The following is a 24,350-nucleotide window of genomic DNA, read 5'->3' on the forward strand; positions in this document are numbered from 1 at the left end:
TTTTCCAAATGTGTTTGCCAAGATAATTATTTACATGCTACACATCATTGTGGATAGAAACAGTTAAAGGATGGTAAATACATACTGGTGTACAGAGATCAAAATGTAACAGGAATAAATCAGGGACAGGATGCACACCACAGAGAAGAAAGGTGGGGTTGCAGCTGGGAAGACAAAGGGACTGGGGTTTAGAAACATCACACGTTGAACATTTTAAGATCTGAGAGACCAAGACAAGACAGCAGGAGTTCTCAAGCAGATGGCAGCTCAGGTCTGCTGGGTCATACAGATCGGTGGTCACTGGAGCACAGTACAGCAGACAGTGATTCAGCAGTAAGCCACCTGTGTCTCATACCAAAAAAGAACAAAATTGTACAGTTTGAGAACTACAAGCATAGGTGGTAGCCACTGTATTAGTTCCTCAATGTCGAAAAACGTTGTTACCTTTGAATATACCCTTTACAATGATGTTTTGTGTCAGTTTCATGTTTTGATAATTGTGTAACTGAGTTTACTTTGCTAATACCAGACAGTTAACTTAAACATCCATTCAAGTATTTTCTTCCATTTCCTCAACACTTTAGTAATTGCCACGTATCATTGTGGACGATGTTCCCAATCACTGCCCCTTTGGTTTTCTCAAACACAAAAATGATTGAATGGGAAAGTTTAATACTCATTGAGATTTATGTTGTCTCCCCGTCACTAGCCTCCCAAATTGAACAGTGCCATTTGGTTCATTGGAGTACCCAGCCAAGTTAAAACAGGAATTTTGATGTGGCTGGCAGTGCTACCCAATTTAGAGGCACGGCTCTCACACATTTTGAAATACAGGCCAAATTATAGAGGGAACACAATGTAAATCATTCCCAAGTTTGATTACTGAATATCTCTGAAGGATTACTAATCATATGCTAACCAGTCAAACTTCACTTTTCAGAGTATCCATCATAGTTACACTCAAGTCCTGACCTTAAACCAGTCAAACTGTCTAATAGGGTAAAACCTACCAGAAACACCATATGTGACATTTCTGTGTGTAGATACAACACTCTCTGTCTCAGATGGCAAAAGTGAAAACACCCTGGAGGCTACTGTATGAATCTAATCACTGTAGGAGGTAGTGGGGTGAAAGGTGTACCAAAGAATGGCTGGTTTGTGATTTTAATCAAAGCAGAAACCCTGTGGCTGAGGAGACGAGAGAGCAGCCTTGCAGGACCCGGGTATTAGCTCACCCCGTACTGACACTTCAAATTGATGTTATCAACATGGTAATAGACCTACTTTTGCCAGCTCTCTTCATGCATTATGGGGGATGACAGCTTACTTAGGGACTACATAAACTTAATCATATTTCCACTAGATTCTCTGTCTGCTCACATTTACCTCAGTATCTACAAGCAGATGGCCTGGCTTGTGTGTCCTCCATGCCACCCGTTGTGTTGGCACACTGAAAAATATGGGGCATTGTGTCCCTTGGAGCAGAACCTGGAGACACAAGTAGTACATTAAGGTTAATCTCGGATTAGTTGAAACTTTATTGATACCCTTGGAGATTATTTTGTTGTGGCAGCAACATAACAAAATATGATAATGGGGCAAAAGCACGCTGACAGAGAATATAAGAAGATATGAAAACAATATAGCATATACACATTATTGAATTATATAGCCATTGTTAGTACTTGTTAAATTAGTCTTGATACTCACTGGATATAGTCCTCTCCTTAGTGTGCCAAGTGCAAAAAAATATGAAGACCTGCAGCAAATGATCCATACATAAGTGAAAATAAATGAATCAATGATGAAACATAACAAGTGGTAATGCATCCATACATGTCATGGGGTTTGATGGGTAAGAAAATAATGAATACATATGCTGTGGCATTTGCAATAACCAATTGAACACCTGCAGTATACTGTATGGTAGACTGTAAGTGCAGTTCATTCAAGAGCAAAATGTTAAAGATGTCAACTTGTAAAGCTTTTGGTAGTATTAGCCATGAATATGATCATAATCAGATTTATTGCTAATTAAGTTTTCACATACATGGACTTTGCACTACCCTGATAATACACCCAATAACTGCACAGGGAGGCAAACACACACAACTACAAACCTTCAAATGTGGCTAACACCTGCCTGGGCCTGTTACCAGGGAAACAGTTGTCAAGTGGTTGCCAGGGAGAACCCACATGTTATAGACTGACAGTATGCACACCCATATAAAACTGGAGGGGACAAATATAGAGGATCTGTGTTTTGGAAGTTATCTAACTTAGAGTGGTAAAATGCAATAAGTGACTGGAGTGTAACCGGGCTTTTACCTGAGAGAATACGTCAGTGTCAACCCCTACAGGAGACCACAGCTCTCTTTCATTTCATGCATGAGGGACTTTTCTTCCACATATTGTTGTTTTTTTCTGCTCACTACTCATCTCCCAAAAGAGGAAATTAATAAAAACTAGTGTGCAGAACACCACCAAACAAAGAGAATGGTTGACGAGTAGGAAATTGGATCCTAGTTCAAGAAATGATTAGTGGTATGTTTGTTTGAGACAATACAAAATCAAATTAGATACATGGTTGCTTGAGTTACATCTGAAGATTTCATGCTGAGTTTAAGTTATGGTTGTGTCTGCTTGGCAAAGGCCAATTTCATTATGGGTGTCACTAACTAGTGGAAGTTTACTGAAATGACCAATAAAAGATTATGTTTAATTTACAGTCCATTGTACATTTTGGCAAACATGTCACTTGCCAGATAAAGCATCTACAGTTGTGATCTAAAGCATACATACACATGTCAGAGACTGCAACTGCTTCTTTTCTATAGCAGAATGATTAGGAAAATATACTGTCAACATTATTATAAATAGGACTTGCTTTTTGACTGCACATATTGGATTGAGTCATAAAGTCCAAAGTACTGGAGAAGAGTGCTCTTATTGCTAAGGTCTGGAAGCAAACCAAAGCTGTAACCCTCTGTCTTCAATGATTTAGTGGCTGCTGAAACACCAGTGTCACTGTCCTCAGTCAAGCAGGTTCTGCATCACCATGGGCTGAGAGGATGTTTCTGACAATGTGAACAATTAAAAAAATGTTACCCCCAGATATAGCTCAAGCAACCATGTATTTAATTTGACTGTGTATTGTTTCAAACAGACATACTGTTAATCATTTCTTAAATTAGGATCTGATTTCCTAATCAACAACAATTCTATTTGTTCAGTTGTGTTATGCACTTTAGTTTTTATTAATTTTCTCCTCTCTCTGGTGGAGAGTTTTCTGGTTAGGTCATAAAGAGGAGTTGTTTAGCCACAATGACAAGAAACACGCAAGAAAACCAACACATTTGGTTGAACTCCAATTCTTCCATGAAGAATGGTTTAAAGATCCCACCAAAGGTGACTGATGAGGTGAAAATGTGATATTTGTATGTTTTTTTCACCCTTTATATTTTCAGAAGAAGCAATTAGTTAAACAAAATTTGTGATTTTTTTTTTTGTATAAAATATTTTTCAATAACAGTTAAAGAAAAAATTAAACAACAGAAATAATTACAATCTCAATCCTGCCATGATGTTCTTTAGTTCAAACTAATCATGTTTGTATCAGTGTAGGTAGAGTAACAGTGGTGCCATGATGCTTGGGCTTACACTTTTTAGTAGTTACTAAAAATTAAAGTTACCTACAGTATATTTTCAAACAAACTGAATGACACTTCATGTTGCAGTACTTGGAAATCTTAACGCCCACATACATGGCCAAAAGACATAAAATAATTATTTGGCACATCTCTTTGAGTAGGTATTTAATGAACTCAGGAATGTGTGTTGGTGGTAACCAATGCACAGCGGGTCACCTTGGCATTTATCTACAGACGGTCATTCAGAACTTTAAATTCCTGCTGCTTGTTGGGTGTGTTTTTTCATTGGGAATGAGTGTGGTGCCTTAATGGACTTGATAATGGGGATCTGTCTTGTGACAGCCATTACCGCCTGAGTTTAATGTGCACTCTCAAGGTAGTATGTTGACATTTTCAGCTTGGCACATCCAAAGGCTTGGCTCGTCACGCATGCTGCTCCTATGTGACCAGCCTTCCAAGGATAATGAGCTAATTTGTTTTTCAACAGGACAGTGCCAACGTTAAGATGGGAGCAGATTGCATGGGAAAAGTTAGTTCTTTCTTTTCAAAAAGAAAGAACCAGAACGTTTACATGATGGATTATTGTTCTAAATGATACATTTTCAGTATTCAACCAAAATTGTGTACAGTTATTAGGGTTTTAGCTCTTTATGTGGTTCATGAAAGCACACAGTCATTATTTAGTAGGACACAGTAATGTCTGCAAGATGAGAGTAAAAGCATAAAAGCCCTTTGCCACCAACAGCCGAACATGTTTATCACAAAATAAGTAAAAATTACACATTTTTCTTTCAACTGCTTTCATGTCATGTTGCAGAACATAAAAACTGCTTTACCATCACAAAATATACAGTAGTATAGTTCTAATATGTATGGATATTTTCATGTTAAAGTGATTGACAAATGAATGTCAGTTAGTGTGCACTGTGAATGGCAAATGGATTATGGATAAGAGACTGCCTATAATTATTTTTTATAAATTTCAGATAATTAAGTTTATTCAAACCTGGACGATTCTGATGCTCTAAATTAAAAAATACTACTGACAACAGGAAATCAATACAGATTATAATCCCTTCCAGAGTCAAGGTGAGAGAAGCATTGCATCATTTGCATTAATAAATTTGGTCAATGCACAATTTACTTAAACCATTCCAAATGACTCCTAATGATATAGGCTGACCCCCTTTAGGGAAAAACATTACTTAAAATGGAGAGCAAGCCCTCCACCTGCCTCACTGCTGTTTGTTTACTTTTGTCCACACCATTACCCTCTGACTCTGTCTTAGCTTAAGGACCTGAGTCATAGTGTTAATTGCAATTTTGTTCATGTTTACCCATTTTAAAAATGTGTTGCCTGTTGAGTTTACAGCACTCACAAAGAAGACATAACATCAAGGATCAATTAAGCATGTTGTAAAGACACACACTGAAGCACATACCACGATCATAGTAACAACTGGCATGAATGAAACTGTTTATATTTAATAATACTTAATATCAGCGTTCCATGTAAAATAAGACCAGATCATAGTTTTTCATGTCCAGCATATCTTATTTCCCATTAAAGAACAGTATTTTGAAATTTAATAATTTTACTGTATATCTTTTGTAACTGAAGTTGTCAGTTTTGTCTTGTATTCTTGTTTTTAATGTCTTTAAAAGGTTGTTTTTTGCCACCATCAGGATATGTAATTCTTATGACTAATATATCAGCACAATATCACCTACTGTTGGTACCAAAACTGAGAGAAACAGAAAAGGCAAAAATGGCTAAAAACTGCACATAGCTAGGGTTCTGTTTCTCAGTAGGATTAGAAGTAGGACTGAAACAATCATTTAAAGAGCATGAATGATTTGAATCCTGAAAATCCTTGCCTCCATCCTTTTTAGGGATGAAGTAGCAGTACATATCTTCATATTACATATGGATGCTTTGTCAAGAAAGCCTAACAGCTTTGGTTGTATGCATTTTTAACATGCAAGGGAGTTACTTACTTTCCAGTTCAAGTGCCAAAAGCTACATTACACAGGTCCTGTGTTTTTAACAACTTGGCATCACATTGATGTATTGCTAAACTCAGCAGAATGAATCGGCAACATAATACACTTAACCCATAAAGCTGATTTAACACTTAACGGAAAACTTAGCCAATTTTCAACCAGTATCATTACAGTGTGGGTAGTAAATGCAAATGAACAATGTTTAACTTCCATCCATGTTTCCTGCACACACAGCTGCCTGCTCATTTGCTGGCAAAAGGCTCTGGAGATCTGCTTTAGACTACAAACTCTATTTCCTCATTTTCTGTAGCGGTGACTTCAAGGACAGTCAAATTAGAGTCTTCCATAACACTCCACCTAACATGTTACACTAGCGATGGGGAAGAGCACACATTAAAATGTCATACTAGTAGTTGTATCTGTATAAAACTGGTTTCATGATACACAGTCGACTATCGCACTGTGGAATCACACAACAGAGTGTGGAGGAGGAAACTACCACCAGAGGCACATTACAGCGACAGCCAAAAGACAGGGGCTGCAGCCAGGGTAGCTTTGCAGTATTGACCAGTGCACACCCAGTGAGGATCGCCAGGGAGAATGGAGACAAACTGAAAACTCAGCGCTCCAACAAACATTGCATTGCTTTGTTATACCTGACTTTGTTTTCTGATACAATGTATCAGACTTTTACTCTCTGAATACACAGTAACATCAATTGTGTTAAGTTAGCCCTAGGTCCAGGATTGTTTCCAAGAACAATCTCTAATGTTGACGGCAGACTGAGAGGTGTTTTGACTGTGAACTGGTAGTTAATAATAATAATAATAATAAAAATAAGAATAAGAATAAGAATAAGAATAAGAATAAAGATGATGATGATGATGATGATGATGATGATGATGATGATGATGATGATGATGATGATGATGATTATAATAATAATAATAATGACAATAATACCACATTCCCACTCCAGCGGTGACCTAGTTCTAAGAAATAATTGTATTTACAGCTGTAAATTCTCCCTTTAAGAGGATGGCTGTTCCTTACTTTGAGTCAGGTCTCAGCTAATGATAGAGTGGTGGATTTGGATGAGTTACTCAACAGAGTAGATGAACATCTATCTGCCCTCAGGCTTGCATGTGAACACATGTCTGGCTTTGCTCAAGCTGTGGGAACAGGTGGCTGTGAACTTTGTGCCAACATGAGCCTCAGTGTAGCTGGTCAGTGTTTGTATTATTATGGCCAACAAACACTGACTTCCGGTAATGCAGAAGATTACCAGTGTGAACCTCATGTAAATATGGACTAGTTAATGTATTACTGTATATTTGGCATTGGATGATAGTGTTGGTAGTTTCTAAATAACTGAGACCTTTCCTGTAGAGTTAAGTGTCTGCTTAAGAGGACATCAAGGAGGAACAAAATACTTTGTTGAGTGTCACTCACATACCGTTTTCTGTTTAATGTGGAACTATGCACTGAGAAAAACAAAACTCTGGGGATGTGGAAGTTGATAGCAAGTCACTTCAGAACAATCACTGGACTTGTGCTAGTTGGGTGGTTATTGATCAAGAGACAATCTGAGATGTCAAAGTGGTTACCAGACATCCTGAACTAAATATATTGTTACTGCCATTGTTAAACCATCCACATGTTGGCTAGTACTTTGTCACACAGCACATTTTCACTTAAATACAAGCTGCGAGCTGTAACCCTCAACAGTGTAGAAGCCTTCTACCCATTCTGAACCATCAACCGGCTGTGGTAGGCTACGACTCTGACACCTAAACATTAGCTGCTGCAGACAAATTGAGATGCAGGATGTTGGAGGGGAAACTAGACAAGGTTATCCCCTGAGCCCTCAACTACCTCTTTACACTTAACATTAACCACATATGAGCCATTTAAAGAGAATGAAAGAATAATGGACTGTGCAGAATAGCTGGAAATTAAAAATCAAATCATGTGTCAGTTTTCATTTGGCATAGAAAAGGCAGCAACTTACTCTTTGGTACATTTTTATGAAACCATTTGCTTAGCTTTTTTATTTGATAACTTTGTCTCATTATACGTCTTCTAAAGAGCTGCCAGATGTTTTGGCCACTGCTGTTGAATCATGGATTTTCAAAACTCTGCTTGTGGAAGAAACAACCTCCTTAAAGACAATCCATGTTATTTACTAAATCTACCTTGTGTTCTCATATTCTACAACTGAGGCACAAAGGAAAAGAGCATCCCTAAATTAACTTGTGGTAATTCATTATTTATCTTGCCTGCTTGAGGTATTGTGAATGATGTAGATGGGATGAGAAAGACAAGAGCAAAATGTGATAAGAAACACACAGGGTGAAAGGAAGAGGACAACTGAGAGGCAAACACAGAGGAATCAGATGGTAAAGAAAAGACAGACTTAGATATGTAGACGGGGAGAAAGAGACCAGAAAACTACAGACAAAGAAGGAGATGATATCAGAGCAAATGACACATTACCAAGAGAGAGCGTGAGATGATTCCTAATTCCAGCAGACAAGCAAACACCCAGCCTGTCTCCATCCCAATAGTGAATGAGTCATGATTATCCTCTGACAATGCGTGCCAATCTTTCACGATAACACCATCCAAATCAATCATCACAAAACCCAAACACGTGTCCGCCATGTAAAAACTAGACTCCCTATTCACCTGTTTCAACATTAAGTATTGTGCTGCCAATGGAGCACGTTGTCCCAAAAGGCACTGTTGCATGTCAATTGTAAAATGGCTTATTAGCCTCCTACAAGCAGAAAAGGGAAAAAAAACACACACACACATAATTGTGCATGCAAAGGACTGTGTAATACACATTAGACTGACCGTAAAACCCTTGGAAAGAGCAGTGGTTGTGCTAAGTTGATGAGAGAACAAATGACAGTTTCAAAAGCACTCTGAAAACGGAAAGGCGGAGTGGAAAAATAATAAGGAAACAGAGTACTAGGTTTTATTTGAATATTTTAATATAAGCATAGTTTCAGAATGACATTTGACATCTTGTAACCGAGACATTAAGATCATGTTAGAAGTAAAATCCTATTATTTTATGACACATGCTAAGACTGTGACTTTGTGAAGCACACCAAAAGCTCAGTGCTTTGGGGAAACTACAAGACGTGGCAGCTATTGTATCACATTTTGCCGTTGTTGTTGACATAATTGTCTGGTGTCATCAGTTTCAGTGGCAGAATAGCAGTTAGTAACTCAGTGCTATCTGAAACTGTGCATTGGGTGTGTCCTTTGTCTTTGTTGTTTGTGATTGTTGTTCTTTTTTAAAACATTTTTTTACCTTGTTTACTTTACTGAATATGTAAAACGAAGGAGTGGATTTTGTTGCATTAGGTCAAGCTTTTCTGCCAGGCTACAGAGATTTAAACTGCAGGCCTTTTTCTGTCACATCCCTTGGGTACCAGCAGTTGAAAAACATCCTTGTGCATAAATTTCACACGACACACCAGCTATCTTCCTTTTGAAAGAACCACAGAAAAAAACAGGTCTCATTGTCAATCCACAAACCATTTTGATGTTTAATATACTCCTTTTTTTTGATTGATTGCAAGTTCTGCAGCAAAGAACCCAAAGCAACAGCTGTAACACAAAGCCCTAGACAAGGGGATTGATAAACAATCATAACACAGCATTGATGCTACAAGCTACAAAGCTTTTACTGTATATGACTATTGTAAACATTTGTTCATTAGATTTCACTCTACACAGAGTAAAGCAGCAGCGAGTGCCTTTGTGAGCTGATAAGGCCTGTGTGTGCATGATGCAGGTCAGATAACACTTATAAATGTATATCTTTTTGTTTTGTTTTGCTTTTGTTTGTTTTTATTCACACACACTATGCTTTTGAAGACAAAGACTCCTGTTCAGTTACATAAAGTTAAGATAATGTACCTGATAACAATAACATGATTAATGTAGAAAAGCAGGCTTCCACTCTGAACAGTGAAGCCAATGTCAAAGTGCCTTAAATCTGCATTCTTTCTAATGACCAGCAGGGGGTGACTCCACTGGCTATAAAAAGATGTTTGTTTGTATAAGTCTATGGGAAAATGACCCTACTTCTCACTTGATTAAACACTTTCCTAATGAGTTTATGGTCTTAATGGCTAGTGTCAAGTCTTCTGTGATGCAGCATGATGCTCATTTTGTAAATTATGGTCTCATTTAATTTAAATTTGACAATAAAGCAGGTTATGATTTAGGGTGGGGATACCTTGTGATTGATATGTTGCCACCCCAAGGCCGTGTGGGGTGCTGTAGTCAGACCCTGAGGAACTCCTCCCTACCTCCATGCTAACCCTATCCAAATATGGTCCCTCCTTATCATTTGTGGCTCGAAAAAAACAAGATGGCTAAGGTCGAAATGTCAAACCCAAGGCTTCAAAATGGGACTCCACAAATCCATAGGTGACATCACATTGAATCCATTATTCTCATACAGACTATGAGTGTAGAATAGCTTAAAGCACCTCCAAATAACAAGCTATGTATCATAGTTGTAGTGCAACACTGCCACCATCACAGTGAATAATTCACACCTTAGCCATTAGAAATGCATAAAGTGCTTAAGCCAACAATAAGTGGCTTTGCTGTAGAAGTTGATAATAGAAATGTTGACATATTGGTTCAGCAGCACTGTAATTCATTAAAAATGAATTTGGCTGGATCAACCCATTGTTTGTTTAATAATGAATAGTTTTTTTTAGAATTGGCCACCAGTGTTTGCATCTTTTTCTTGTCTTTCAGTTGGTATTTTCTCTGCCATAGCATTAACACTTGTGCGATGTACTGTGATGTAATTTCTCTTTTCATTTAAGGAGGAAGTTGATATTTGATTCAACATATTAAAGTAAATGTGTACATTGCTGTTATAATGTTAACATTAGCACTTGTGTTTTTACATATTCAGTGGCCCCATCTCTAATAGTGATGTGATAGGCATGACAAGATCATAGTGTATGGCTATAAGGAGCGTACCACTGCCTGACTGTATTCACAGTTTGTGCCTCTGCTGGTAATGTTGGTAAGCCTTCACACGCACTGATGGAAATACAACATCTTAGATAAACAAGAGATTTATTCCGCCTCTGTGCCAGTATACACCACACATGGCCCAGCTGGAGAGTTTTGTGTAGTAGAGCGGTTAGCCCAGCTTCTACACAGGTAGCCACACAGCGACCCTCTCAAAGGGCTATAAATGTGCTTCTAGTTACTGTCAAAACACAGCTGCACCCTCCTGCCCCCCCCACCACCCCAGCCCCGTCTTTTCAGTGAGCCAAACAGTGGCTGTTATAGGTGGTTAGACTTCCTGAAAAGGATGTCCCTCATGTTTCCACACTGTCTGCAGTTCCAACACTATGCAGCCACAAATCTGTGCATCATGTAGTTTACCTCCACACACACCCCTTACTCTGTTGCATTTTTTAGAGTGAGGGTGAATTAAGAAATTGACTTAATTTAGCAGTGTCAGGTTGAAAAGGTTAAGTGTGCTTCACAAAGATTGTATGAATATATTGGCCATAGTTCATAATGAAACCAAGGAGGCAATGCAGAAAGACTAACCATTTGTCATGCATTACTTAAAATATATAAAAATTTAAAAAATAATATAAAATACTTTGATATATTGGCTGAATTATTCTCTAAAAAGTCAAGAATTACTAAGCCAAATTATCATTATTGTGATCAACCAGTACTGACTGAACAACTATAGTTATTTTTTCTGTCAAGCAAGCAGTCCAAAATGCACATGCTCTCAACTGATAGTGATATGAAAACAGGCAACTGCAACGAGTAACAAATTACAGCAAATATTTGGCAGTTATGGTTGAAGGATGACAAATATTATCAAATCCATCAATATTCTGTCTTTAGACAGGCTTTCTCTCTTCTAGAAAGCCAAGGATGTTCAGTTTGCTGTGACATAACATCAGCAAATACTCAAAACTGAGAAACTGGAAACAAATGTCTGACAGTGTTGAAATTGATTTTTGCTGTTCAACGAAGAGTTCAAATATACTCAGATAAACAGATAAAGTAATGTTTGGTATTTCTGCTTGCAAATGACTTAAACAATATTATTAAAATAGTTTCCCATTACTTTGGTGAATCGACTAATCCAGTGAATCAACTTCTTGTTTAATCTCTGACTAGAAAATGGAAGATTTAGACTTGCATCATCAGCATTTGGCAAACCATCTGGGCACAGTCCATACAATACAAGGACATGAGCAGGTCTGGACCCTGCCTGAAGAGTGCCCAGCTGAAACACCAGTCAGAAATAGGATTGCAGAAATGACAAAGGCATGTTCGAGCTTCAGGCAGTGAACAAGAATAACAATTTGCAAAGAGGCAGGAGCACTTTGACAGCAGCACAGACCTATTTCCACCAGCTGACATTTCAGCACACCTACAGTTATTCCAGACTTATCGTGCAGAAGAGCACAGCTCCTTGCTAGGGTGAGCACAGAAGTTACACGATAATGTTAATTTTAGAAAAAAAAGTATGTACCTGATTACATAGATTGCCAACCAGAAAATACAAATAAGTTCATTTTCCCAATTAAAAAAATTCCATCAGTACATATCTGTGTCATGATTCTCATCAAAAATGTTTGGTTAGGCTAGGGTTCATACTCTATGGTGCAACATACCAAGTCCTCCTTTGTATGGGTGTCAGGCTTTTCATTGATATTGCAGCATTTTTGGGACACATTCCTGATTATTTTCAGTGTTGGGATTCTGTAGAGATGAACAAACCTTAACAGTCTACACACAACTGCACATACTCAGCCATATTGACAATAATGGCAGGGATGAATCACAAGGAACCGTATTATGACGTTTTTGGAGTTGCAGAATCACTGAGTGTAGTTTCCAAAGAAACGGAGGCTTAGCTCTGTTACATTAATGAAGAATGAATTGGGGCTAAGATAAAGTTAGCTAATTTACTTACCTAGAACTTTATTAGGAACACCTGTGCAGTTCATTGTCAGAAAGGTCACAATTCTACTGTGTTGTTTATGTATTTAGGTTGCAGTGGATGGTGATGGTGTACTGGAGTGCATTATTTTAAAAAGTGTTCCTGATATGTTATCCAGCCCACTAACATACATTAATCGAGCAGTATTTAGCAGTGCTACTGCATTTCATTGTGTTGTGCTGTTCTGTAAAAGTAGTGTTGTTACTGTATCCAGTTCCTGTGTATAAACAATATCCACTGTGCATTTCTGCTGTTCTGCTTGTCAGTTGTTTGGAAGGTATAATTTACTGGTGTGAACTACTCCATCACAGTTCAGATGACATGGGCAGTCTTGGCATCAATAGTATTAACAGGAATATGTAACCTTATCTTAGTCTGACAGCAGGAGTGCAGGCATGAGGAAAGGTCCATGGATGCTTATCTTACCAAAAGCGGTAGCAAAACTAGATTGAATGAGTGGATGAAAGTGTGCAATGGAGAGATGATTCATTTTTACTGGAAATGCAATGTTGTCGTACTCTTACATGTTGAACTAAGCAGTAGTCCAGATACCATATAATACTGATCTCTCCTATTTTTAGATTGTGTGTGGTGAAAAGCGATTATATTGTGGGAAGCTGCCAAAAGCAGAATGGAGGAGGAGCCCATTCATGAGAAAATGACACAACAGCCAGTCTCCTCTTAGCTGAACGTGATATGGATCATTTAAAACTCTTGCACCATGTGCCAGTTTTCCCTACTGAATGCTTAAAAACCATCAGTGATTAATTTGGTGGTGGGATATTTCAATCTCAGCACTTTATATTGTAATCAGTAATTAGTGCTGAAAAGAGGAGGAATATGATCCAGCATTAGCATGCTGTCATTGTTTGATTTATGTAATTTTATGGTCCATCTTAATTTCCTTTGCAATCTTATCTCATATGTTGGAAGAATTTGAGGTCAAATTCAATAGCATATTTAATATACAGTTGTCTAACAGTATTTTTGTGGAAAACTTACAGTCAGATATTGAATTAATCATCTAAACTATATTATTTACAATTTATTGTACAATATAAAGCATAATGTCAAATTTAGAAGGAACAAGTAGGTGCTCATCTAAAAATGGCAATTTATGATGAGGATTTTAAAACAGTCAAAGTAAAAAAGGGTTTTTTTTGTGCCTTTAAAAATGCCCCTAATGAATACAAATGATACATTACATTCTTCATCGTATATTACAAGCTGTCTCAATGAAATCAGAGTTACACTATTGTCACTGCAGGGTAGAGTGGTGTTGACAACATCACAGCATTAAGCAGTGGTAACTCTCCCTTCGAGTCCCAGGACTGTACTCTGAGTCAGAGCAAACTGAATGAGACTGTCTTATTTCGACTGTGAAATCACTAAGACAGCCCCAATTTATGTAATATTCACTACAGCAGTGGTGTGGTGGTTTGTTAGATCCCTTCATATTACATTGGAAAAATGAGGGCAAGACACTGATGGCATCCTGTTTTCATGGGCAAAATTGAAATGTCTTCTTTCAGCCTGGTGTCGTGATCATAATCATCCCTCTCCCTCGACCAGTTGTGCATAATTGAACTGGTCTGATGAGACAAGGACTTTGCGGAAAAATGCTGTGTGCTTTAGTTGATCAGTCCTAATCTGCATGGCAGATGCCCTTTTATAACGGTTTAATCATGAGTGTAGGGACATGAAATATTCTGCTACACACTCCCTACCTCTGTCCTGATTAGGTATCTGAATTTGCTGACAATTTAGCTAAAAATATTGTGATGGTAATTGTATCATGGTTTAAAGATATGCAGTGTTGATTAGTTGTGTTTAAAAATTCATCATCCATCGATCAACCACATCATTAGAAGAAAATGATTGCTTCTCCACACTGGGCTTGATAGATAGGTAAATCTCACTTTCCAAAGAAAACAGGTGTTTGCATGTTGTTTGTAACTCCTTTGATTACAGTGGACTTGTAGACCATTTTATCTCCTCCCATCCCTCCATTCATCCAACCATTTCCATATACACATTCTATACATGTAGTCTAAATGTTTGTGACTTTAATCCAAATAAATAAAATTGCAATAATAATAATAACTAAAACTATGGTGTGAGGATACTTCATACACATTATATTGACATATAGGAAGCTATTCTTTTAAGGTGTATGTATAAATCTCCTGTTATATACTGACATTAGATGTCAGATAACTAGGAGGAAATGAGCGATGGTCCCTGTCCACTTCAGGAGGAACATTTAAGGGTCATTATTCCACCATTATCATCCTTGCCAATGACTGCAGAGCCCTCCTCCCTCCTGTCAGTGGGCTGTCTGCTGTATAATGGGCCCAGAGTGTCCATTATGAAGCCAAAATGGCTGCAGACGCACTTTAGCCACAGTGGGCTAAAAGTGGCTGCAGGATGGGGGTAGGGGATACAGATCAAGAGAAAAAACATGTTGAGCCATTGGTCTTTCTGCTCAAATTAAGGCTAATCTTCTAAAGTTTTATGTTGTGACATATGATGTACTCAGTGACATACATGATAAATGTAGTACAAAATACTAGCACTGACAAAAGTGTAAACACAAAATAATGGTTGCAAATTATTTTAACTACATTAGTTTGATTAGAGGAATTATGCCAAGAAATCACAATTAATGTGAGTATCAATATATGAAATATTCACATTCAAGAACCCTAAACTATAGAAATGACTCTCTTTTTGATACTTTAAACAGCTGCGATGATTAATAAATTAATATAATTCATATGAATTAATTGTCTGAATAATTCCTAAAGGATAACTGTATAGGATTTAGTGGCATCAAGGGGTTGCAGATTGTAACCAACTGAATGCATGCTTTTTACTCCTGAGGGAAGGGTTAGTTTCAATCCTGCTCCACTCTACCCATGCCAAAGCCTTGGAAATGCGTGAAAGGCAGAAGGTCCAGTGGCTCGTTTGCTACTCGAACCCTGTACCTCTGAAATCTTGCCACTTGAAAACAAGTTCCAGGCTTTGCAAAACCACCTTCTCCAATTCCAAATGGATGCACATCCTCTAACGCAGGTGCCACTCTGGAAACAGCCCGCCCCTCCCCAACAGCTGCAGCGAGTGTTCCCTGTCAGCAGTATACACCAAGCCTGAGGCCAAGGTTAACTCCAAGCCCACAACAAGTGTCCACTCTCACCGAAGGAAACCTAGGCAGTGCCTGACCCCCACAGAACCCCCCGCTGGACCTGTTTGATGAACATTGGATGATGTTATAATCCGTTATATCTGTAGCAAGCTCTCAGCACTAACCTGTTATTGATTAGCTAAACACCAGTAGATGTTCATCATCAGTTGTGTACAGTAACTCAGCATTGTTGGGTGTTTCGGCCTTTTATTCACAATACACCCACTGCTGAGGCATTCCCACCACAGGCTGATCAGACCTGGGTATGTGACCCTTTTTTTCTTGGGGCTCAGCTGGGGTCTTTCCTCCTCATCCAGCTTTCTGCAGTCTCTGATGCCTATTTGATAGCTTGGTGCAGGGCTTGGCCACACATTCCCAGTTCTTTCAACTGCCTACTAGTATATGTTGCTACAAAGCCCTGACAGTCAACCTCCACTGGACGCATACTTGCTCTCCAGCCTTGCTGTTCTGCATCAGTTGCCATCTCAGCATACCGCAGCCTTTGTACTGCAGCTTGCCCCTACATCATATGAACAAGCAAGACTCCCCAAGGATGCCATCTCCCTGCTATTCTAGGGGTCAGATCATCTATCATTCATCATGTATCTCATCCTACAGTAAAAACTATCTGCTTCCCAGGAGCCAGAGTACAGGACTTCTCTGATGCTGCTCCAAAATGTACTTGAGATCACTATTCATGCACATGTTTGTTTAAATGACATAAAATCACAACGGTCCTACAAACTCAAATATGACTTATATGACTTATATTCCTTATGGATGTGCTAAAGTGACAGGTAAACAATGAATCATCTCTGGCCCTTTCTCTCCTTCACACTTTGGTAATGCTACAATCAGCCAGCTCCATATCAGCCTGAAAGCTTACTGCCAAATACTCATACCAAATACTGCTCAAATGTGGAAGAAATTGCTAGAAGAACTAAAGGCATTAGACAATACTGACTACTATCAAATTCAAGCTAAAGACCTGCCTGTTTACCATTATTTTAAATACGTTTTATTTTGAATCAAAATTATTTGCTTGTTTTTTATCCTGTGTGCTTCTGACTGTTGTGTTGTTTTTATTGTGCTTTTGCTTGCTTGATTTTTATTAGTTTTATCATTTGTTTTCTTGTGCTTTTGTCTGTGTACTTTGTAATGCACTTTGGGTTGCCTTTGGGTACGAAATTTGCTATATAAATAAATGTGCCTTGTCTTGCCTAGATTTGTATTACTGTCAGTCACATGACCTCCTATGGAGCAGAGTATTAGCATTTCATGTTGCACGCTTACATATTGGCCAAGTACCCTGTTCCACATGTCAGTGTCCATGTGAGTCACACACACACACACACACACACACACACAGTAACACATTTTCTTTCTCTGGAGAAGAACATTTTCTATCCTGCACCCTTCCAAGCATGCATAGAAAAAGTTACAGATAATACCTCGGTTTCCCTTGCCCCCTTTTCCTCTCATTCTGCACTCACTTCCTTGCTCTACTTCAGCAAGAACAACCCCAGTGTATCTGTCTCTCGCTCTCTCTCTCTCTCTCTCTTTCTCTCGCTCGCTCTCTCTCTATTTAGTTGCCCCTTTACTCATGATTCACAGTGCCTTAATGTAGTCCTGTGCTTGCAGTCAGCAGATGAAATCGTCATTTGTCACATTAATAGTCCTCCCCCTCTGCCATACATTCTCATGCGCACACACAAAAACACACACACACACACACACACATACATATGCAAGCCTTTCCCAGTATGACTCCATTCACTGAACACACCTTCTCATCATCCTTCCTTTTCTCCCCCTCCTCACCCCTCCCTCTCAGGCCTCTTGCCCCATCCCTAATGCCTTTTCTCCACTGCCAGTCTTCTTTTTTCGCCTTCTTTCACATCTCCACTGGTATTATGATGGATTTCACTCTCTGGTATCTTACCTTTTAAATTTATTTTAAAATATATTTTGTGCAGTTCATAGCTTGCTTCTCAAAATGCTCAATATAAAGAAGTCTCATTAAATGGTCTAAGAGTACAGTGCTGTTGCTTTGTTGAAGATTATTCCATTACTAATAGACTACATAATTAGGTAGTATTATGAAATACAGTGGTGAATATTTGTTTGCTGTTTTGTACAATGTGCTCAGCTGTCATTGCTGAAATCATTAGAGCATGTGTCTGTAGGTGTGATACAGTCTTTCTTTCAGTGTCTACAGCACGAAGTCTAATACCGTAAATTGAATTTCTCCAACAATCAGCTTAAGATTCAAATTATCTTGTTGCCATTTGCACAGGGACATGGTACATACATATTAGGATTGTTCCATGGTTTACTCAGTTAGGTGACAATTTTACCTTTTTTTTAAATTAAGTAGGAGAGAAAATGAAAAGGTCTCAGAGATATTGCATTTACAGCAGTTATTTGCAGTTATCCAACAATTAATCAGAGAGCATCTAATGAAGTAGTGGAGCAGCAGTTGGAGGGAGGTATTGCACATTAAGAAACAAAACAGATGGTGTCCTTCCAGAGAGTTAAATTGCTGGTATTTGAGATCACTTTAGTGTTTCTTCTGATTCAGGAGAGTGTTTGTGATTGAGCCACATTATATGCAATTTACATAGCCTTTAACTAGCCTACATATATAAAAATGTAACCAAAGTATCACTATTACCAATCAAACCATGGGCATCAAATCTGTACCTACGAGAAACGCAACAGAGCTTTTATTAGTAAAACCAGGAGCTGCTCACAGGAGGGGGGGCTTCCAAGGGAGACTGGTTTGCTATGTTTTATCAGCGCAGGGACCAAAGTGTCACGTGGGGCTATATGCTGAGGCTAAATGAAGAAGCTAAATTACTCAGATAATTGATAAGCCAACATATTATTGAGAAAAGAAATTGCATTATTAAAACTTGTATTCTTAATTCAGTTTGCAGTATTTTTTTCTCTCTTGATTTTGATATTTTACTTATTGAGGAATTCATTAATGTATTTTTAATTAGGTACTTAAAGTGATGGTTCGGCGTAATTTTGACCTAGCATCATATGCACCATGAGGTCTATCTAAACACCACCTCAGCCGTTCATTTTCTTTTGGTTGGAAAATAGTAGAATTAGAGCCATCAGCCGAATGGCTTAGTACAAGCGCTAACGGGACCACCAGTGTATCCTGTAAATTACCCCCCTAATAATGCCTGGATTGTTATCAAACTTCTACAGTAGTACAAATAGGGTCTTTACTCATAAATCGATGCATTGAAAAGTTTGTAAGTACACCAATGATTATATTCTGTTGTTTTTGTAAGCCCATTTAAATATATTATTTATAATTATTTCACTTGTATTTAATCTGTTTTTATGGGAACAAAGGAATTCATTGATTTATTAATTGCAGGTTGTATTGTAATGGGCAGCTGTGGCTCAGGAGGTAGAGCAGGTCGTCCACTAATCGGAAGATCAGTGGTTCGATTCCGGGCTCTTTCAGTCCACATGTCAAAGATACTGAACCCCAAATTGCTCCCAATGGCTGTGATACTGGTGTGTGAATGTGTGTGTGAATGTTATCTCCTGCCATTAGTGTATGAATATGTTTGTGAATGGGTGAATGTGACTTTGAGTGGACGGACTCAAGAGTAGACAGGCACAACACAAGTGCAGTCCATTTATCACTTAACAATCAGTTATTAATTAATGAAATGAAATGAATTCTTAATCTGTACAGGTTCACATAGTTTCCCCAAGTGTAGGTTAAAGAGAGAGAATGAGTGAAGGTTGTGACTAAAGTATTTATTTCATCCTCATGGTAGTCATCATTTTGTGTCTGTCGTTTGTACCCAGCTTTTTTTTTTCCTTCCACTCAATCACCACGTCTGTTCTGTGTTTTTGTACCAGATTGGCTCATGTAACTCTCTGATTCAGCTGCTGTTTCTGAGTGTCTATTAACTTTAGCAAGCATTTTCATTTTAATCAGCTGTCTCATTTTTGTCTGGGGACAAGGATCAGAGGATGCCCCCCACTGAATCTCTCATCGACACATTATAATACAACTTCAGTACCAACCCCCTGCTTCCTGTGATCTGTTCTCAACTGCAGAGGCTCACACATAATCCTAAATAGGATACACAAAGAACCATTTTGAATTCTTAAGCTCAGAGCACGCTTTCTTGAATACTGTACAGTGCTCTTAAAAGCTGAAAAATATTTTTTTTTAATGAAAATCTTGTTGAAATTGATTACATCTTGTATTGATTTGGAAAGCATATCTAACCATGTTTTATGTCATTCTCTTTTTACCAACCCTTTTTCTCCATGTATCTGCCATTTGTTCTTTCTTTCTCTTCTATCCCTTTATTTTCTTCTCTTTATTTCCTTCTCCAACCCTCATCTTTTTTTCTAAATTGCACTTCTTCTCATATGTTACCTTAATTTCATCCACCTCTTTACTTTTTATTTTCTCCGTCCAGCATGCGAGTTAATGAACCAGGGGATCCTCGCTCTGGTCACATCTACAGGCTGCGCAGCCGCAAGTGCTCTGCAGTCTCTGACAGATGCAATGCACATCCCCCACCTCTTCATCCAGAGGAACGGGGACGGCGGACCCCGCACTGCCTGCCAGCTCAACCCCAGCCCAGACGGAGAGAGCTACACCTTGGCTGCTCGTCCACCTGTTCGAATCAATGACGTCCTACTCACCCTCGTCTCCGAACTGCACTGGCAGAAGTTCATCATCTTTTATGAGAGTGACTACGGTGAGTTGGGATGAATATGAGCATTTAATGGCCAAATCTTATAAAAATAACATTTGTACAGGAGATGATTTCAAGTTTTTCATTTAAATGTAAATGTTGCAAAATCATCTCCAGTGAGGAGCAGATCATACTGCCACTGAAGTAAAGCAGTATTAACACTCAGAATTCATATGATGAGAATAATACACAGTTAGGAATAAGATGACAGAACATCACCACTCCCACACAAACACATACTGTACAGCACATGCAAGCTGTTAAACAATAAACCAAAGTTCAGTAGAGATTGTAGTGGAGAGCAAGATCTCGTCTCTGCATTCACCATTGTATCATCCTCATGATGAGACAAGTGAGCCTAATTGGCTCATTTGTGGCACCACAGAAGGAGGGTGTATCCCAGTAGTATTTTATATATTCTAAGATGTTCTCGATTTCAGTTTATTTATTCTCATCACGATGCCCTGTAGACCAGACCTTTCTTGACCCACATTTGGCACAAGGCAAATGACGGTAGATAGAGAAGTGGATGGAGCAGTGATTGGCAAGGCAGTACAAAGGCAGAAAGATGAAGAGTATATTGCTGCATTGGCATTCCTCAGATGATACTTTGCCACTGCTGGCTAATCTTTTTACGACTTGGAAGAGTGCAATCTAGAAGGGAGTGTAAATCTGCTTTATTTTTTTCTGCACAGTGGAAGCCACTGTTGATGTACTGTATATTAAAGCAAGACCTCCAGGAAATATAGCCACAGCAACACCCCCCTGCTTTTCCACCCCACAGTTTAGACACTGCGGCCAGTGACAGTGCTCCATGTGGTACGACGTTTCACATTTACAAAGATCTGTCCTTGGATTCGTTTCTGACATTGGCACTCTTTGTAGAGCTATGCACAGTCAGCATTTAGCTGGATCGATTAGAAAAACCTTAGGGTCAGGTTTAAGCACCATCTATCTATCTGTCTCTTGTCTGTCTGTCTGGCTGTCGCACTCTCTATCTTTCTTTCTTTCAGATTGGTTGTATGTCTGGCTGTATGACAAACTAGCTATCTAACTTGCTAGAAACAACTATGTCGAGGGGTAGCCATATTAGAGATGTGTGAAGTTACTGCTGATGAAAACTGAACATTTCCTGTTTTACTGCTTCATGTTATAAGCTTTTAAATTACTATTTAACAGAAGACTTTTGTAGAGAAGAATTTACAGGAAATTAAATGTGTTCCTCATTAATTAGCAGAGCTAATCAAAATAATACAGGGAAGAATTGTACACACAGAAACACGCAGTGATGATGATGATGATGATGTTTAATGAAGAGCCGCAGATGATCAGCACAATTATCTTTGCTTAAAAAAAAACCTCACAGTGTGCGAGCTCGACTCAAGTAAAGGCTCGGTGTGACTACCCCCAAAACAATGGAAAAACAGTCATGTTAACAGAGCTGAGAACTTGAGTATTATGTGTGAAGCAGATGCCCATATAAAGAAAATCTGTCATCAGCCGATGTTGGCTCAGTCAAATTAGAAAAAAGGTTGGAATCCAAGTGTTCAGGGCAGTCTGAATCCAGTGCTTTCACTCAGAGGGTTTACTTCTACATACTTTACCTCATTAATTGACACATTGGCTATAAACATCTGATACTGTAATATAATATATAGTATACGAATACAAATAAGGAAAAGCATTATAGGTCCCCTTTAAAGGATATAGTGGCTAATTGGGATCTCACAGTACCGCCTAGAGAAAAGTACTGTCTGTATATCTCTGTTGGCACAGTGTCACTGACTTTTACCTAAAATACATCAAATTTTAGATGTTATCAAAGCATAAGCAGCCTCTTAATCATTTTTCCTGAACAAAATTGTTTAAAATTGGTAATGGTTTGATTAAAACATTCTGATGAATGTATACAAAACAACAAGATTACAAATCCAACCAAACATCCAATGCCAGCTTTTGGTGTTTGAGAGTTTTTGCCACTTTGTGCAATGGACATCTTTCAATCAATACCAAAAAGTTTTGAGGTTCAGTATCCAGACTTACACACACACAATTGTGCTGCCAATTGGTCTTTGTAGAAAGTGCACAGTCAGCAAAAGTTAGTCTTTTATACACTATATAAAGCACTTGATATAACTTTTGACACAATAACACTATTTAGTGTTTAGCCTACTAAATGGTTTAGCACAAAAATGTCCATGACATACAACTCTATCGACCCTTTGTGTCAGATGGACCCGGTCTGGTTCCCAGAATTATGTACAAACTAATTGAAGCTGCTTTCAGCAACAACACATGCTTTACATTTCCAGAAAAGACATCTGAGATGCATACTACTTTGAGTCAACATTGCCCATTTTTTAATGATCTTTTGGGTATTTTTAGATCTGCACTTTAAATATTAGTTTACTCTTTTTTCCTTTTTAATTTAACATATTAAATATTCACATAATTTGGTTGTTTTAGTCTCAGTGTCTTATCTAATGCAGTGTGAATTACTGACTGGAATGTGAGATTCATTTAACCTTAATGTAAATTACTTTCAGTGTGAAATGGGCGATTCAAAGTTAGTTAGTAAAGTTTGCTTATCTATTCATAACCTAAGGAAGAAAGGTAGGAAAAATGCAAAACATTTAATTAGTCAACATTTGGTCCATTACATTTAATTTATTCAGCCAGAGGGATAACATGCTTTTTGATGAAAGGTTGATTTAAATTGAGCTTTGGACATTTTTCAGACACTTTTCTGTTGGCAGAAAAGTTTGAATATTGCTTGACCACAGATGTATTTCTTAAGTCCATTTAATTAATCCTACTAGTGCAGTGTCCATTTAAAATGTTCCTGTTCGGAACAGGGTGATTGCTTGGCTTCCGGCATTAAAAAATGAATAGATACGCATTAAAAATTTAAAAAAATAATAGTTACAGTTCATGTGAGGTGGCAATGAGTATAGGCCTATACACCAATAACATGAAATACACTGTTCTATTACGCAGATGTCATAAGTAATAAGTAGTCTTTTGCCACATTATAGCCACTGGTCTACGCCTAATTGGTCAGGGGTTCGTCCTGCAGTAGATAAAAACCAAAAACATACATCCAAGCCAATACAATCATCAAGCTGATTTGGGATGAACTTGACAGAGTTATGGGAACTTCTGCAACAGTGTTGGGAAGTGTAAATGGCTTTTATATCTGCAAAAGGTGGTTACTTTAATATATAGTGTTAAATAAAAATATGCCTTGTTTTCTTTTTAAATCACAGACTGTTTACATTAAGACATTAAACTCCTAATTTCAATTAAAACTTTTGACCAACATGCAATTAAAACATTACTCATTGGCTGATACATTAAACATTAAACTATTAAATAGCAGCTAAGTAATATTTTGGACTGTAGAATCCTCACAGCACTGCCTAGAATCAGAGTTGTTGATTGACTGTGACTATGAGCAGGCATTTGCTTATCTGTGAGCATCAGAGCATTCAGTTTGTGTATCTTCATCTAGTGTCATCTTAAATGTAACTGACTGAGATGATAGTTTTTGATCCCTTCAGAGGCTATAAAGATAATTTTGATCCATTATATATTTATCTGACACTTACAGTTCATACCAAAATGAACGTTCATTTTGGTATCATGAAAAGATGATTGCTATTATACGGAAGGCATCTTTATTGAGTATTTAGAGTAGGGGTTAACTTGGTGTAATGGATTTCTGGATTCGGTGTGAG

At 38.1% G+C, this 24,350-nt stretch overlaps 1 protein-coding gene across 2 annotated transcripts in view; it reads left to right on the plus strand.

Moving 5' to 3' along the window:
- The window catches only part of grid1a (glutamate receptor, ionotropic, delta 1a), a 236,733-nt gene that overhangs the window by 123,803 nt on the left and 88,580 nt on the right, over nt 1–24,350 (plus strand). Inside the window, exon 3 of one of the 2 annotated variants that reach the window (XM_053332793.1) lies at nt 20,332–20,616. The exons of the other annotated variant lie outside the window; for it this stretch is intronic. Coding sequence (XP_053188768.1) covers nt 20,332–20,616 — 285 coding nt within the window. The remainder of the gene's footprint in view (nt 1–20,331; nt 20,617–24,350) is intronic. 2 annotated transcript variants of the gene reach the window in all.

The sequence above is a fragment of the Scomber japonicus genome, chromosome 14, assembly GCF_027409825.1.
Source record: "Scomber japonicus isolate fScoJap1 chromosome 14, fScoJap1.pri, whole genome shotgun sequence".
Lineage (NCBI taxonomy): Eukaryota > Metazoa > Chordata > Actinopteri > Scombriformes > Scombridae > Scomber > Scomber japonicus.